Raw genomic sequence first — 17,728 nt, 5'->3', positions numbered from 1 at the left:
AGAAAAAAAAATGCAGGCTATCAGAACTCAGCAGTAATTAGATTGGCTGAAATGGATAGAAGCAGGACCTGTAAATAGCAATGATCAGATCTGAATGAAGTAACATTTACATGACTAGCACTAAATTGGACATTAAACACAATCGGCTTTGAAGAAGCAATGTTTTTGTGACCCTAAGAACCCTCAATGCCATCTAGCAAAGCGTTCACTGTTCTGTAACAGCAACTCCTATCAGGCCTGACAAACTCACTACACCTAACACACTGCTCTCATAGTATTTACCCAGAAAGGGTCGTGAGTTGTCTAATGGAAGCTTATGTCATACTGATCCTCCTAATCATTGTGTGATGTATGTACGGGTGATATTTAAGAAGCTGTATGTACATAGTGCAAATATGTTTAGAATCTGTGTTTTAAGCAGGGCTGACAAGCTGGTTTTGTCAAAGGGACGTGGAATCCACCCTGTCTCTGATGGAAATTAAGCCAAAGCAAGCCCCATTTGCATGAAAAGTCAACAGGAATAACAGATTGTTGAGGAGAGAGAAGGAGAGGTGAACTCAACACGGGAGAGCACCTCGGGGAGTCATCTGACTCTGTGAACAAAAACAATGGATTTGGGGGCACCAGAACCCCTCCTGCACTCGAAGGGGTAACCAGGCAGCGTGGCTGCATTCATGAAAACAGGATCTAACCAACCTAGGCTGAAATACTGCAGAAAAGACTTAGGTGAGATGAGACTACTTTAGACAAGGATTGTTTGCAGGGTTTTTGTAGTTGTGCTGGTTCCAGGACAAGAGAAAAGGGAAAAGGTAGGTGAGATAATCTTTTATTGTACCAACTTCTGTTGGCGAAAGAGACAAGCTTTCAAGCTCCCAGAGTTCTTCTTCAGGTCTTTACACAAGGACTGCAGCCTGTTAAGTGTCAGTCTCTAGAAAGAATGTTACAACTTTTGCTTTATTTGTAACCTGTTGTTCTTAGTACCCTTGATCACTGTCTCTCAAAACTTAATTTTTATTAATCAATTTATATTTGTTTTCACTATAAACAGATGACAGTGCTGTGTTGTTATATTGGAGCGGACACTCAGCTGAATCAAACAAGCTGGAGTGTTTATACTATTCCCTTGGGTGCAGCAAACTGGATAATTTCTGTGACTGTCCAGTGACATGGGCCGGACACTAGAGGGGAATGCTCTGCAAAGGGGCTCAGGCATTGGGGAGCAGAGCAAAGCAAAGTTAGAGTCCTGAGGTGAGTGCTTGAGTGGGTGAAAGGCTGGTGGTATGCTGGAGCTGGCACAAAAAAGACTCTTACAAGGCAGGGGAGTAGCAAGGTGACTCCCAGTCCTGGGCATCCAGAGAAAGCGTCACAGTGGGCAAGAGCTTTTAGGGTTGATGTAAATGGTAGGACTGGTTAGAATTAGGATGCAAACAAGATCCATCTTGCCTTGCAATATACTAGTTCCAATATCCCAGTCTAGGTATCTCTTCCATGTAACTGCAGATTAATGTTCACATAGAAATGGATGGAAAGTGAACTTGTGCCAACAGCCAGATAAGAATGTAGGTCAAAGAGCAGTGTAACACAATCATCCTACTCCTCCTACCATGGTGTAACAACCCCCACCCCCAAGTGTTCCCCCAATTCATTGACAGGAAGATCAATGCGGAGGTGTTCCACTTTGTTAAAATAGCCAAAACCCTGCTCTTTTAAACTTGTTAGAACAGTCTCATCGGTACAATATCCAGAACAGATGAACACAGAGAAAACATTTTTGCCCTATAGATAAGAAACATTTTCTAAGACTAGTAACAGGATATTTCTGTGAGCTGGTGATTAGCCAAGAAACTGCTTCACTTTTGCTTTATTAAACAGACTGTCCTTGAGCCACAAAGAGAAGCATCTCATCTAATCAGGTCCCTGGCCTGATGCAATGAATGAGACGACTTATCTAAATCCAGTCATCTCCTTTGACTTAAACTATAGACTAATAAAGACCCTATCAATCCTATTACACTAACAGTGTCTTCGTGGATACCGATTCCAACACTGAATTCCTTTCTTGGTGCTTCTTTAACCCTATCCTTCCAATGGGCTTTTCTTCAGGTCACCTCAGCATCTGTCCAGGTATTTCCTATTATGCTCAATTAGCATGATGCCTGAGAAGCTATGCATATGCATGTTTTAGATGCTATTGTTAGGCCTGCACAACACTAAGTGTAACAGGATGAAATCTTTATCCCTTTAGGGGTAGAAGCAGGGGACCTGGGACCAGCCAACCCTATTCCAAGGCTAAGTCCCCTTAAAGAGAAGGCATGCCGGGACACGTGGTTCCCTGAAGGACATGGAGAACTACAGTCCTTTGTGGGGGTTAGAGGAGCAGGTGGCAGTCACACAATCAGCCACAGTATATAAGCCTGAACTTTCACTTAGCCTGTGAGGATGGAGGGACAGTAGAGTAGAAACACTCTCCAGAGTCCAAAGCCTGGGTTGGAGACATGCAGGGAGCAGGAGCCACAGATGAGAGGGCTGCAGGAGACTGAACAAAGCCCTAGTAAAGGACTGGAAAGCCTTCTGAGCCTAGAGGGAGGGCTATATGGACGCTAAATCCTATTATAAACTGAAAGGACTAATGGATCCCAGAGAACATGGCTAGGCTAGAAGGTTTGATGCATGTTGTTTTATGGTAAAAAACTACACCCAGAAGGGGAGTGGTACTGTCAAGAACACCACATGTACTGGTTTGATCAGAGACCAAAGATAAACTGAGACAGTGGATAGGCCAGACATAAGATTGGGTGAGCCCTTGCCTCACCAAGAGTTTTTATGCTTCCTCTATAGTGGCCATGAAAATGTGCTGGGTGAAAAGACAGAACTAATTTTCCTATAATGTAAGTGGAGCTGTTTAGGGGAAGTGATTTCAAAACACTGAATCTGATGTCCTTTCAAAATTATTTATTCTCCACATTTAGTCTGCTAGCAGTTATGGATCTTAATCAGCTTTCTGTATATTTTAAAAAGCTTTCATTTTACTGTTAGATGAAAACCTCAAGTAAGCTATCGCCACTCCTACTCAAAAGGATAGACTTAAAAAGTTATCTATATTCTAGCTGATGCTCAAGAAAGTCTCCTTCTGCATAAAGAATAGTTCAATTTTCAAATCCTAATTTATTAAATATTGGTTTATGTTTAAGTAAAATGAGGACAGTGTTCTTAATGCATTAATGGTATTAAATATAGCTGCACCAAAAACTTACCAATAGACAGACTGTTTCTGTGCATCTCCTATAAGTTTCCAGTTGTCTCTTGTCTCCAGTACCTTATGTAATCTATATGCAAGCTCAACATCCTTATGATTGAAGCACTGCAATAAACAAATGCACATTTAAGTTGCTAAAATACAACACTTACATCCCATCCTTCTATGCATGACTTCAGCGCTATTTACAGAGTCAATTAGCTGATAGTGAAAGGAAAGTTTAAAGATAAGATGTGAAGAAGCAATTCAGTGTAGTGATCAATTAACTGTTTCCTTGACCTAAAACAAATCACTTTGGCTGGCTTCACTTAAGGGCAAGTTAAACAAGTGGGTGTGTGCAGATTTTTGGACAGTGTCGAAGTGATCAGAAAACATGGAGGGACAGAGAAATACCGGGGGGGCGAGGGGAAAAACAAACAAACAAACAAAAAAAAACACCAAACAAATCAAAACCCGTATCCCTTTATCTGTATTGCATGCTGGCAGTTGCCTAGAGCATGGCAGATGGGTTACTGATTCAGTGACTGACAGGGGAGGAAGAGAATTTCAGACTGGGAGGTACAAATGAAACAGTGGGGAAATGAAAGACTACTGGAGGCAGCCAAGGCTGGTGGAACTGAATGAGCAAGGAATGCAAATAGTTGAAGCTAGTCTGTGCAGTAAGGTCTGGAATACCCAGAGGCAATTCTAAACTAGATTTATAAGCCTACAGGAAGGCAATGAAATAGAGGAACTTGTTCAAAGTGTTAACTACGAGCAATGAATACTTACTATTCGTATCGCATTGACAAAGAACTTGGCTGAAAGGAAAAAAAATCCAGTCCATTAATGTCTAGTTTTGAGAAATACTAACCACCTCTCTAACAGGGTTTCACACGAGATGGAAGAGGCTTTTCCTGTTATACAGAAGCCTTTGTAGTTAAGTAGCTGGGACTCCTGTATTACACTTTTAGACTCAGGCTAGAGATCTGTTCAGCTAGCTAGCTTTTGGTAGAAAGATCTCTGCAGAGGACTCCATATTCAGGAGTAGGGCAGCTTTGTGAAAGCTACATTCACCTGTTTGCTTCAGGACAGTATTTTCGGAGTCAGGCCAGTAAGAAGAGCCACCTGCTTCCCATCTCTAGAGCCTCCAGGAACACACATGTAAAGGCAGTCACTTGCCCAGACTCCTTTCTTCCCCTTTCCTGGGGTACACACTAGAGCAGCGTTTCTCAAATGCTGCCACCGTGGCCGCAGCAGCCACCAGGGGCTTTTCTTGCGGCCACAGCCTCCTGGGCTATGTGGGGGAGGGCAAAGTAGAACCCCTTCCCCCTCCCTCCTGGATGCTGGGGCCAGCAGCAGGGGTTGGGCCCTGTCCCTCTCTGGAGTCAGCTGGGGCACAACGCTGTAGGAGGCAGCCAGCAAGTTCCCCACTTTCTCATGGGTGGCGGGGCTCAGGCTTTGGGCTTCAACCCTGGGGTGGCTGGGCTCTGGCTGCGCAGTGGCAGGCCCCAGGCTCCGGCCACATGGCTTCAGGCTGTCCCTGGACCTCGTCTTCCGGCCGCGGGGCTTCAGGCTCCAGCCCCCCACTGCCTCCCTCAGCCCCATCTCCCCTGGCCCCCACTGCCTCCCCCAACCCTCCATCCATGGTTTAATTTGTCCCCAGGCTTGCCAGGGCTGATTAAGTCTGCTGTGAAAAGTGATACTTGTATGTTTGTTAATATCACTTTTCACAACAGACTTACTAGCTAGCAATAAATACATTACAATGCTTTGGATGTGTATATGTTCATATTTATTGGTTAGCTTTAGGATAACCAAAGTATTTTAGGAAAAAGTGAGATAGCGGCCACAAGCAAGAGTTGGTGGCCGCACTCTGAGGCCACCAAAAAATTTGTCCTGAGAACCCCCTGCACTAGAGCATGTACAACAGTTGCCTCCCCCCCCTTTGCCTACATCTTTATCCACTCTTCATCACTAACAGACTCCTAAAGTAGCAAGGAAACCACTCCCCTTCCACCTCTGATAAATGGGGAAGCCACTGGAGAGGGGAAAACCATTCAGTCAGGGAGTATGGAGAAGAGCAACAGCTGTGCAGACCATCTGTGCATGGGCTGGAGAAGTCTTCCGGGCAGTTTTTAAAAACAAGTTTAATGTAAGATTGTGCAGTTTGTGCTCTAAATTCAGGTAGTGACTGAAATCATGGCTGTATGTGGACAGCAATATGGATGAAAGAATCTAACTGAATTGCCTTTGGGAGTTGTATTAGGATCACTGTGGCAAGGCATTGAAGAGTTAAGATGCCTTTTTAGGATAGAGAAGTACCATCCTGCTATTAAAATGTTTAGAATATCCATCAGCTATCTGCATTATAACATACAAATCCTTTGGGATACAAAGTTAAGATCTTGCAGAGAACATTTTAAATTGCTGTGTGGTTTACGAGGGCAAGAGTGAATATATATACACTGCAATGCATTCCAAAGGGGCAAGACTCCATTTTAGTGGAAGTGCTAAGTTTAGAGGAATGGCTGGAATTCTCCAAAAATAAGCTGAGAAATATATGCACCGGGGAAGTGTAAGAATGATTTGTTGTTGGTTTTTTAAGAGTTTAATTAAAACAGCTCAGACTAGGCACAAGTCTCATGTAAATATTCTCAGATGCCCCACTACATGCAGGACAGAGAAACATTTACATTCAGCTCCCATGCTTCAGCTGAGGTCTGTACCCCTGCGCCAATCATCATTGCCTTATTCAAGTGATATTTCTTTTGTGATTCCAAAGGAACATTAAGAGCAGTACGGAAGAGTCAGAAAAGTGCTAGTTTTTGTTCAGCTACGTGTTTTTTTCCTTCAGTGATCATTACTAGCATTTCACTCAGTCTATACCATGTCCGAGATGAATGAGTGTACTGAGTAGCTCTAAATGTGAAGTAAGACCATCCTTATGGTCTAGCCACAGTGCATTAGACCGCCACACAGCAGTCAGTTTGGGATGAGACTCTGGGTCCTTAGTTCCTGGGACACCATGAATGGAAGGGTCACAATCCCCGCAGGAAAAGCATCTTTCTGGGTCACTCAGAGTCCCCTGCAACCAACATAAGGAGCTGTGCTGAAAGACAGCAGAAGCAGTGTGGGGAGTGGAGTGAAAAAACAGTGTAGAAGGGCCAACACTTTAATGTAAAACATTAAGGGCTTGTCTGCACTTAACACACTGCAGCTGCGTTGATGTAATGCTTCAGTGTAGACACTGCCTATGCTGATGGCAGGGGTTCTCCCATTGGTGCAGGTAATCCACCTCCCTGAGAATTCTTCCATTGACCTAGCACAGTCTACATGGGGACTTCGGTCAGCTTCACTACGCTGCTCAGGTGTGAGGATTTTTCACACCCCAGAGTGACATAGCTGAGCGGATATAATTTTCTAGGGTAGATCAGCCCTAAGACTAAGAGGAGAAAATGTGGCAGACAGATCATCTGCAGATTAGTTTTCCAGGGTGAAGAAAGTTTCTAGCAGAGTAGCCTAGTGGACTACTAAACATCTAGCAATCCACATTTGTCAGAAACACACTTGTTGAGGCAAATATAGTAAAGTACTAGTTTCTTTTCTACAGCACATGCGTCAAAATCTAATTTTAGAACTAATTTGTTCAGCCCATCTGACATTTCCATTCACTGATCAAATCTGCCCAGTACAGCAATAGCAACAAGACACCTGGGACATTCTGAATCTTTGCCCCTCCTCACCTATCACAAACTAGAGTTGTCTGAAGTACTGATTTCCACTAGGCTTCATTTTATACAATTTTATACTAGTCACACAGTTCTGCAATCAAAACCCATCTAATATCAAGGAATGCAGTGACTTTCTGGAAATGCTACCAGACATTCTTCTCCAGAAGTGTGTGGTGCTGCCCCACCGCTTGCTCCTCTCGATACTATCCCACAAGAAAGGAAATGCTGTGTCAATACTGTGGAGCACCTTCAAGACAGCTGGTGTTTTGTGCTCCACCCCATCAACAAATACTGTACTATATTTAGTCAGAGGTGGACAAATTAGTAAGCTACTAGCTCAGGATACCCTTAATTTATCTATGCCTGATGGACTTATTTACAGTTCACTGGACAGCTCGCCCGTGTTTATTACATCAGAAGAGAGAGCAAGTTGTTAGATATACCAAATTACTTACCATCGTCTGGATCCTGAGCAACAAAAGTCTTTCCTTCAATTTCATTCATCAGTTCATAGAGGAGTTCCACTGAGCCTGGGGCAGATATGACAGCATGACAAACATATATACAACTTTCAGACCTCCGTTGTGTTACACAGTTCATTGACAGGGTATGTCTAGCAAAAGCACCATGGAAATGGAACCAGGTGCTGGGATTCTGAAGGCAACTCAAGTAACAGTTCTTTTTTCCTCCCTCTCACCATGGTTTTGCTGCACCAAATCAGCTGCAGTTTTGTTTAAATTAAAAGTTGCCCAACTGACATTGGATTTACATAACAAAACGGGATGGCTTCAGAAATGTAGACATTTCCTAAAAGACCAATTCAAGACCCCTACCCAAAGGCCAAGCAAACAGAACTTAAGGGCAGGGGATTTGCCACACCGGTTGATGGGATGAGCAGACAAAATCCAACCCACTCAACCACAGATACCAGTGCAGCTGTCCCACAAACATTATTACAGCCTGTGAACTGTAGTAGTGACCACTGCAATCTTTCCTTCCCCACCCTCAGGGATTTTGGCTAGTGGACCACGTGGTGGTGGATTCCACAGGTCAGACCTCTGCCTTTCTCCCACCCATGCTACACAGAGTACCATATACAGCACTGTTCCCAAGTAGCAGGGGATACAGAGTCCCTCTGCATGGCCTATCCCATGTCCAGTGTAGAGCTGTGTTTAGGGATTGCAAGAGTGTAGGATTTTCCGACTAATGCATGATCATAACCCAGTCTATTTGCTGATCTCCATGTGGATAGAGTATCTCTTCTGTCCCCACAGAAAGTTCGCCAGAGAGAAGAAGCCTCTCCTCCTTAACACAGGATAGGAGCCCCCTTAGCTTTTTCTAATGAGCTATTTGGGCAATGTAGCAATCAGAGAGGCAATGCACATGATCCTTGCAAGATAGCTGCATGGCATGACAGTATTTTCAAACCATCAGACTGCTGCTTTCATCCAAGCCACTTTTAGGCACTCAGAACAGTTCGTAACTAAGACACTGAGCAAGTTTATATTGTACGTACCGGATGTATAAAATATATCAAGGAGATGGTCAAATGTTGCAAGGCTGGGTTCTGCAATGTACAAAGACACTGAAGTGAGCCTGGTAAATGGAGGTAGGCAAAGCTTTACAACTGAACTCTAAAGTAATAGCAAAGAGACACTGCATAAAGAAATTTCATATTTTGTTTATTAATACCTGTGTATCTGCTAAAGATTTATTAATAGCAAAGGTTTCTCAGAGACTGAAAAATAAATAAATAAATAAAACTAACATGGCCCCAGAGATGACATTAACATATTATTTTACCTCTTAAATTGGTGGAGTAAAAGAAACTACATTTAGAACTTGTGTAGTTAATAGTCCATTTGACTGTTCCTATCACACACGGAATCCTATGTTACACATTACAGATGTACAATTTTTCATAGATTAAGACCTGAAGGGACCCACTGCTCATCTAGTCTGATCTGTTTCAGTCAGTAATTCTTGCATCAAGCCCACAACTTCTGGTTAAAACAGAGCATTTCTTTTAGAAAGACACCAGTCTTGTTTTAAAGATTTCATGGGATACAGACTCCACATCTCTGGAAAAACTGTTAATGACTATTTACCCTCACTGTTGAACATACATTCAAACTAGAAATAAGGTACATCTAGCTTCAGCTTTGAGCAAGTCTATATCATTTTGCCTTTTTCTGCTAGATTCACATGCCAGTTATCAGAATCTTCTTCCCACATAGGCACTTAGACCCTGAGCATGTCACCTCTGAACCTTTTCTTAGATAAACTAAATAGATTCAGCTTAGGTCTCACTGTGAAACAGGATTTTCCAGTCTTCAAATCAGTCCTGTAGCTTTTTCCCAGCATCCTTTTTGAAGTGCTAAGTGAATCTCATTTAAAAAAAAAAAAGGCAGCAGATATGTTTAACAAGACCTCCTTTTCTATCAAACCACATTGCTACAACATTAGTTCTTGTTTGTTTGCATTATTTTTACAGGTTAGTTTATAAGCAAACCAAGAGGCATTAAAACCCGAACTGCAGGATCTTCTGCAAAGATCTGAAAACTGTATGCTTTATTTCAGATTACTTATATTATAGTAGCATCTTATGGCCCCAGTTTAGATCAGAGCCCACGCACTGTACAAACACATAGCAAGAGAAAATTCTTTCCCTGAAAAACATAGAATCTATCTAATAATTATGGATAACTGTATTATATAGGTTACAGAGTGGTGCAAATTTCCCCTAATTTATTTATTTACAAATGATACTTGCCTGAATCAGTGTGAGGCTTGATCCTGCAATCTTTACAAGCCCCAAACTCTCACAGGCTTCAAAGATTGCAGAATTGAGTCCCCTGGTTTTAAACATGCAAAGCAGTATTCCTGGCACACGTCACAAAGTTTTAAACTCTCAGAAGCTTGTCTTTCTTTGGTCAAGCCTATGATATATTAATCATTTGTACAGTACTTTACAATTAAGAATTAAAACTGGAATGGGACTCATGAGAGTCAGGTTCAATTCCAGGCTCTGGTACTGATTTGCCAGGTTACTTCACCTCTGTGCCACAGTTTCCCACATCTGTAAAATGAAGATAATTATACTGACTACCTTTGTAAAGCACTTTGAGATCTATGGAGGAAAAGCTTTATGTAAGAGACAGGCATAACTAAATTATGCCCTGCCTCAAAACTCCTCCGGCCATCACCCTAAAGTTTGCTATTTTGGAAGTACCATTAGGAATATCTAATAGAGTCTAGGGCTCTCTCTTACCTATGTTAAGTGCTTTCATTTCCCTCACTGTCCTTAGGGAGAGATTCTTGCTCATACCACCACATTTCCTCAGAATCTTCAAAACAGCATTAAAAGTTAACAGATTTGGTTGCACCTTCTGTTGAACCATGTGCTTCAGCAAGTCCTATACCAAGAAAAAAAAAGATAAATAAAACCACACTGCTCTGCGTTTTACTCACCACAATTCAGCACTTCTATAGAATTGCATGTGTCTCCCCTATCTTTATATTTCTGTTCCTCAGCCAGTGGATGATGATTGCTCCCAAAACTGTACGTTTACTAATGCATTATCTAGTCTTGGTTTAGATTTCGCAAATTATGGGGCTGTGATAAATTTTCTTGGGTGACTATTCCAATCTAATAGATCTCAGCTAAAAAGTTTTTCTGACACTCATCTTAATTTTCCTTCTGGATAGCATCCCGTTAGTCAAAACCAGACCCTCTTATGTTATCCCAAATAATTTCATCTCCCTCCATAGTTTTTATTCCTTTCATATATTTGTAGACAAAATCAGTGCAGAACTTTGTTTAGAATGCTTGCTCACATTCCATCTTAATTCCATACCCATTGCACTGATTGGCTATTTCTTAAAGGACACACGAATCCCTCGCAAAACAATATGAGGATTTTTTGGGGGGGCCACTGTTCTACAAAAATTAGTATTAAACTGGAGTACTTTCTCTGCAAGCACTAATTATATTAGCACCTCATTAGGAAGCTTTTATTTCTAGTATTATTCAAAACACACTTTCATTTACTCCAAACAAAACCCGCCTCCAGCCTCTTCCCTCCCTCATCCCTTTCTCCTTACTTCAACAAGTTCCCATCTTTCAGTGTAGTTTTCTTTCACTTCTTGGACTGCTAAAATTAGGGCATTGAAGGTGTACACATCAGCTGGAAGATTTAAGAAAATTCATTTCACAATGAGCTTGTATTTTACTAACAAGTACATCTTTATATGGGAGTTTATCACTTATTGCTAACATGGCTCAGTGCTAGGCAAAGTTTTCATGTGAACTTGTTTCCAGGCAGCCAACCACATGTTCGTCACACTGGAAATAAGCAGAGTTCACATTCAGCTCCCATGATCTAGCTGAGGTCTGTACCCCTGCGCCAATCATCATTGCCATGGAAGAAGAAATAGCCAAACAAAATTAGAATATTTTACAACATTCCAGAAGAATGGATTTTAAGTAACAGAAGATGCATTACAAACCAATCTGTCAACTATTACAGAAAAACAGGAGACTGAAAGACACTCACCGGTGTGCCTGTCATTCAGCAAGTCTGTGTACATATCATGAGCCTTCATGCAAGCCCCATGCTGAGAGAAGACAAAAATGTATTAGAGATACTGACATAATAAACTGGAAATGAGCCAAACAAAAACGGATATCCTGTGGATGTAACTGTACCTTCACCATTCCTCTGATCATTGTGCAATAGGAGTGTGCATTTCTCTCTGGCATTAGGTTAAATATCCTTTCGGCATTGTTGTTCTCCCTAAACTCAATAAAGAGTAGAACATTAGACAGGAAGTCTAGGAGGAAGAATAAGTAGTTTGTGAACTGTTTTGAATTGGAGAGTTCCATGAAGAATACTCTCAGGAAAGGAATCTAACATACTACATCTGTAGTTTGCTGTATTTTACAGAAGAGTAGGGACTTCTGGGATCCAGGACAAATTCTGATTTGGATAATTCTGTTTTACCTAACAAAATTTATCTGGCAGCATCAATTGAAGTTGATATTATTCTTCACTTCTTGTCATCCATTGAATCCCTGCTGTGTCCCATACAGAGGTGACAAATGTGATTTCTATTTGTGATTCAACTTCTAAATCTTAAAAATCACGCTGTCTAAGGATATTTTTACGGTGACCAGTGCCATGGCAACTGAGCATAAGAACATAAGAATAGCCATACTGGGTCAAACCAATGAGTCCTTCTAGCCCAGTATCCTGTCTGACAGTGGTCAGTTCCAGGTACTTCAAAAGGAATTAACAGAACAGGGAAATTTGGAGTGATCCATCCCGTCATCCAGTCCCAGTTTCTGGCTGTTGGAGGTTTAAGGACACCCAGGGCATGAAGTTGCAACCCTGACTATCTTAGCTTACGCCCATTGATGGACCTATCCTCCATGAACCTATTTAATTCTTTTCTGAACCCAGTTATACTTTTGGCCATCACAACATTCCCTGGCAACAAGTTCCACATGTTGATTGTGTGTTGTGTGAAGAAATACTTCCTTTTGTTTGTTTTAAACCTCTGCCTACTAATTTAATTGGGTGACCCCAAGTTCTTGTGTTATGTGAAGAGGTAAATAATACTTCCCTATTCACTTTCTCCACACCATTCATGATTTTATAGACCTCCAGCATATCCTCCCCCCCCCCACCCAGTCATCTCTTTTCTAAGTTGAACAGACCCAGTCTTTTTAATCTCTCCTTGTATGGAAGCTGTTCTATACCCCAATCATTTTTGTTGCACTTCTCTGCCCCTTTTCCAATATATCTTTTTTGAGATGAGGCAATCAGAGATGCATGGTGTATTCAAGATGTGGGCATACCATGGACTTGTACAGTGGCATTATGATATATTTTCTATCTTATTATCTATTCCTTTCCTAATAGTTCCTAACATTCTATATGTTTCTTTGACTGCTGCTGCACATTAAGCAAATATTTTTAGAGAACTATCCACGATGATGCAGAGATCTCTTTCTTGAGTGGTAACAGCTAGTTTAGACCCCAGCATTTTGTATGTATTGTTTCATTCATTTGTAACTCTTCACAGTCTGCTTTAGACTTAACCATCTTGAGTAATTTTGTCTCATCTACAAACTTTGCCATCTCACTGTTTCATAAATGATCTGGGAAAAGGGGTAATGTTGAACCACATAGGGTCCAATACAGATCCTTGGGGGATCCTGCTATTTACCCCTTCCCATTGTGAAAACTGACCATTTATTCCTACCTTTGTTTCCTATCTTTGAATCAGATACTGATCCATGAGAGGACCTTCCCTCATATCCCATGACTGCTTACTTTGCTTAAGAGCCTTTGGTGTGGGACCTTTTCAAAAGCTTTCTGAAAGTCCAAGTTTACTATATCCACTGGATCATCCTTGTCCACATGCTTGCTGACTCCTCAAAGAATTCTGATAGATTGGCGAGGCATGATTTTTCTTTACAAAAGCCGTGCCGACTCTTCCCAACATATCATGCTAATCTATGTGTTTGAAAATTCTGTTCTTTACTATAGTTTCAACCAATTTGCCTGGTATTGAAGTTAGACTTACTGGCCTGTAATTGTCAAGATTGCCTCTGGAGCATTTTTTTTTTTTTTTTTTAAATAGACATTACACTAGCTACCTTCTAGTCATCTGGTACAGCAGCTGCTTTAAGTGATAGATTACATGCCACAGTTAGTAGTTTTCAAGTTCCTTCAGAACTTTTGGTTGAATACCATCTGGTCCTGGTGACTTCTTACTGTTTATCAATTTGTTCCAAAAGCTTCTCTATTGACACCTCATTCTGGGACAGTTCCTCAGATTTGTCATCTAAAAAGAATGGCTCGTTTAGCTTCTCTGCAATGGCCTGGTCTTCCTTGAGTGCTCCTTTAGCATCTTGATCATCCAGTGGCCACACTGATTGTTTGGCAGGCTTCCTGCTTCTGATGTACTTAATTTTTTTGCGGTCAGCTTGTGTGTCCTTAGTTAATTGTTCAAGTTCTTTCTTAGCCTGCCTTATTCTACTTTTACACATGACTTGCCAGCGTTTATGCTCCTTTCTATTTATCTCACTAGGATATGACTTCTGATTTTTCAAGGATGCCTTTCTGCCTCTAAATGCCTTTTTAATGTGTTGTTTAGCCATGATGGCATTTTTATTGTCCTCTTACTGTTTTTTTGTTTTTATTTTTAATTTTCTCCTAGTGTTTCAGAAGTCTTCAGGATGACAGATGTAACATGATTGCACTAAACTATTTGCTGGTCACATGGAGGTTTTTTAGCCCACCCCCTCTCAAATGTTGCAGAATATAGACTGTGTATAAGATTTACAAACTACTCAAACCATGTTAAGCCAGAGGTAAAAGGTCAAGCCATTCTTAAATCTCTTACTGGATCTTGATTACCACTCTCGAAAAAGTACAGTAGAACCTCAGAGTTACAAATACCTCAGAAATGGAGGTTGTTCATAACTCTGAACAAAACTTTATGGTTGTTCTTTCAAAAGTTTACATCTGAACATTGACTTAATACAATTTTGAAACTTTACTATGCAGAAAAAAAATGCTGCTTTCCCTTTATTTTTTAGTAGTTTACATTTAACACAGTATTGTACTGTATTTCCTTTTTTTATTTTGGTCTCTGTGGCGGTCTGATTGCATACTTCCAGTTCCAAATGAGGTGTGTAGTTGACTAGTCAAGTCGTAACTCTGGTGTTCGTTACTCTGAGGTTCTACTGTATATCTTAAATACATCAACATATGGTATAAAGAAGTGTCAGCTGCAGATATGTTAATAGGTCTTTACAAACACAACAAAAAGAAACAGCAATCTTAGAGCAACACAAGATTCACATCCACATTACATTTAATAAAACGCCAAGAGATTTCAGGAACACCTTCTATACATACCTCCACTTAGGGCCAATGAAGTCTGGGGTCTTCCATGGACGCCCCCTCCGTTTCCTCTGATTGGGAGCTTCCTCCTGAAAAGATTTTTGCCATAAACAATATTTGCAATGAATAAAATATCAAACTTTTATTACAAGTCTAGCAAGTGATACCTAGAATTAAATAGGCTAAAGACCGCTCCAACTAAACAAAATTTATACACTGCAAAAGAAGTCTAGTGATTCCCTGCCTTCCCCCCCAATCACCAGTGGGGCCACGTACAGTGTAGACATTGCTTGCAGGTGAAACCGTATTCCTTCACCCTGCCTCCCAATCTACAATAGACAAGTGAATATAAACTGCAAGTGAACTCATGCATGGCACACAAAAAGAAGAGGAACATTAGACTCCTCTCACCATGTATAAATTACAATTGATTTGTCTGCCTTGAGATGATAAGGAAGCCTGTTTATATCACCTTGTTTGGTGCTTTAAAAAAAAAAAATCTGGATTTTAATATAGATTTTCTCTCTCTCATATTATGTGTGTGTTTGTTGGTTTATAAGAGAAGTATGTGTGTTGGTCTCCAAAATCAAATGCATCAAGATGGGTTTCATTTATTAATGGGACACAATCAGGTCAGAAATGACATTTCTGTCTGAAAGTGTTTGCTGCTGTCATTAATCGTTACCTCAAAGTACAAAAAAAGTAAATACTAAATGAGAGTGTATTTCAATTACTTGCTTATTCCTGTTCACCCTTCAGAGTCAGATTCACCCTGTTGCCCGCCCTAGGCATAGACTAGAAATGTTGTCCCCATTGCCCACTTCATCTAAAAGCAAGAGACACCTGTCTCTATGCTCTGTATGCTAACCAGGGTACAGGAGAGGAATTCAGCCAGTCAGAAATCTTTGAGTATGTGGGAGAGCGAAATGGGCAGTGAGCTGGAACCAGAGTGGTGGAACTAGAGAGTAAGAAAGGAGGAAGATGGATACTAGGAGGGAACAGTATCAAGACACACTCTCCTTTCCTTACCACAGGGCCAAGGAGAGAGCAGCAGCACTCATGTGGGATAAACAATTGCTTGTTCCTGGTCAGCAGGCCTTGGCATCAGTCCTATCAGTATGCTGGCTGCACATTAGGACCTTAGATGCCAGCCATGGCTGAAGCCTTACCAGCATGTCAGTGCTTTATCATGGTTCTTGGTATCCAATTCTCTGATCTGTGAAAGCAGAGATCCCACCCAGAGAAGTATGCTAAGTCAACCCTTGCCACAGGCTAGCCCTGCTTTGTAGGATATCACTTTTTTTAATTATAAAAATACGGCGGTCGGGGAAAAAAAAAAGTTATATACCTTCACTACCACACTGGTCAACAACTGTTTAAGCATGGTTCTTGCCCACAAGGTTTCAGCTAAGTCTGAACAGCTTTTAAAAGTAGGCCACTTTGGTCAGTTCACAAGATTTAACTGCAATAAGATATTCCAAGTGGATACAAGCATCATGCCTCTCCAGGCACTCAAGGTGTGAGGATGTTCTTGCCATCACATGTGCTCTCCTACTATTTAAGCAAAAAGTTAATTAAACAGCCTCTTAACAGTTTTTTGTACCTCTGATTCGTTCAGCTCCTCCTTTTGTTCAGACTGATCTTCCCTAGTAGGCTCTCTGTCTCCATAGAAACATAATAGATCTAGAAGACGGTTTGTTGTCTCCAGAGATAAAGGGGTTCCTGCAAGCAATGAGGAAGCAGAATTATGAAACATAAAGGATACAGTGTTTATTCAGCACTCATGAAATGGGGCTCTTCATTGACACCAAAACACGTCACGGCATGCAGAATTTCCAGAAAGCAACTTTATATGAACAAAGATGGGTTCGAAAGCAACACTCCCAAAAATCACACATCCAGCGGAGACACAGACATTTCAGAATGGGGTGACCAGAGAATGGCATTTTAGTACCCGTAAAAAATGTCTGCCTTCTTGGCTGTAACACTGACGCCACTGCTGGCTATCCAGAGCATGGACAAGAGGTAGAGCTTTGCTGACCAAGTACTGGCTGGTGTGGGGGTGACAGATAGTGGCCAAGAGTGAAAGTGCTTCAATACCAGTATAACCCAACTAAAACATCATAAGCTTTCGGTAAGGGCTCCTGTGCTCTACCCTGTCAGAAAAGCTAGTGAGGGACAACCTGTTCTAGGACAGCAAACCGCCTCCCCTATCAAAAACATTTAATCCCAACAAGCTTTAAATTAATGTAATGGAATCCTCTCCTCTCCATTTGTTAGGGCAAGGCCTTCTCAGCTCCCATCACCCCATATTTCTTTTTAGCTCTTCACTCAAAAGGCCTTGCATTCCAAGGTCTTTCCTGCTTCTTGACAGACATATGGCCCAGATTAACTAGAGTGGTAAAAGAAAGAGCCTATCTTGGAACCTCCTCCCTCTTGACACCCTTATCTCCCACTGATGAGCTAGCAAAGTGTATCAGTCATGAGACTACTAAGAATGTCTCAGTAAACAAGTGACAGCTGATGAGAGCCCAAGATTTAAGAACCAGTTCCCAAGAATACAAATCAGTTCTGCAACTCTGTACTTTAACATTAAACCAGCTTCACCCTACGTCTAGGTCTCCATACACACAATCTGGCTGACAAATTCAGTTCTGTAGCTTAAGGTGGTACCTGCTTGCAGGAGCTGATCAAACATGTCCACAGAAGCTTTTACTCTTCTAAGCTGGATACGTTCTTTAAGAGCTGCCTCACTCACTTCTTCAATCTGAGGTGCAAGATTCTCTGGCATCAGGCACTAAAATTAAAGAGCACATAGGCTGAATGGATGCTCTACTCACGGG

General features: G+C 41.4%; 1 protein-coding gene and 2 non-coding genes across 3 annotated transcripts in view; all 3 read right to left on the bottom strand.

The window, feature by feature from the left end:
* Positions 1–17,728, bottom strand: part of PTCD3 (pentatricopeptide repeat domain 3) — a 33,642-nt gene that overhangs the window by 8,135 nt on the left and 7,779 nt on the right. The window contains exons 7-17 of the mRNA XM_034771364.1: positions 17,559–17,682; positions 16,489–16,607; positions 14,901–14,974; positions 11,678–11,765; positions 11,526–11,586; positions 11,074–11,156; positions 10,241–10,385; positions 8,486–8,536; positions 7,425–7,499; positions 4,028–4,056; positions 3,255–3,361 (exon numbers count right to left, since the gene is read on the bottom strand). Of these exons, the coding sequence (XP_034627255.1) occupies positions 3,255–3,361; positions 4,028–4,056; positions 7,425–7,499; positions 8,486–8,536; positions 10,241–10,385; positions 11,074–11,156; positions 11,526–11,586; positions 11,678–11,765; positions 14,901–14,974; positions 16,489–16,607; positions 17,559–17,682 (956 nt within the window). The remainder of the gene's footprint in view (positions 1–3,254; positions 3,362–4,027; positions 4,057–7,424; positions 7,500–8,485; positions 8,537–10,240; positions 10,386–11,073; positions 11,157–11,525; positions 11,587–11,677; positions 11,766–14,900; positions 14,975–16,488; positions 16,608–17,558; positions 17,683–17,728) is intronic.
* On the bottom strand, positions 5,856–5,988 carry LOC117878640. The gene has a single exon (XR_004646042.1). It is a non-coding gene; the product is annotated as a small nucleolar RNA SNORD94 (small nucleolar RNA).
* LOC117878641 lies at positions 11,247–11,392 on the bottom strand. Its single transcript, XR_004646043.1, has one exon. It is a non-coding gene; the product is annotated as a small nucleolar RNA SNORD94 (small nucleolar RNA).

Source organism: Trachemys scripta, chromosome 5 (genome assembly GCF_013100865.1).
Source record: "Trachemys scripta elegans isolate TJP31775 chromosome 5, CAS_Tse_1.0, whole genome shotgun sequence".
Classification (NCBI taxonomy): domain Eukaryota; kingdom Metazoa; phylum Chordata; order Testudines; family Emydidae; genus Trachemys; species Trachemys scripta.
The sequence above is the reverse complement of the archived record's forward strand: the minus strand, read 5'-3'. Positions and strand labels throughout refer to the sequence as shown.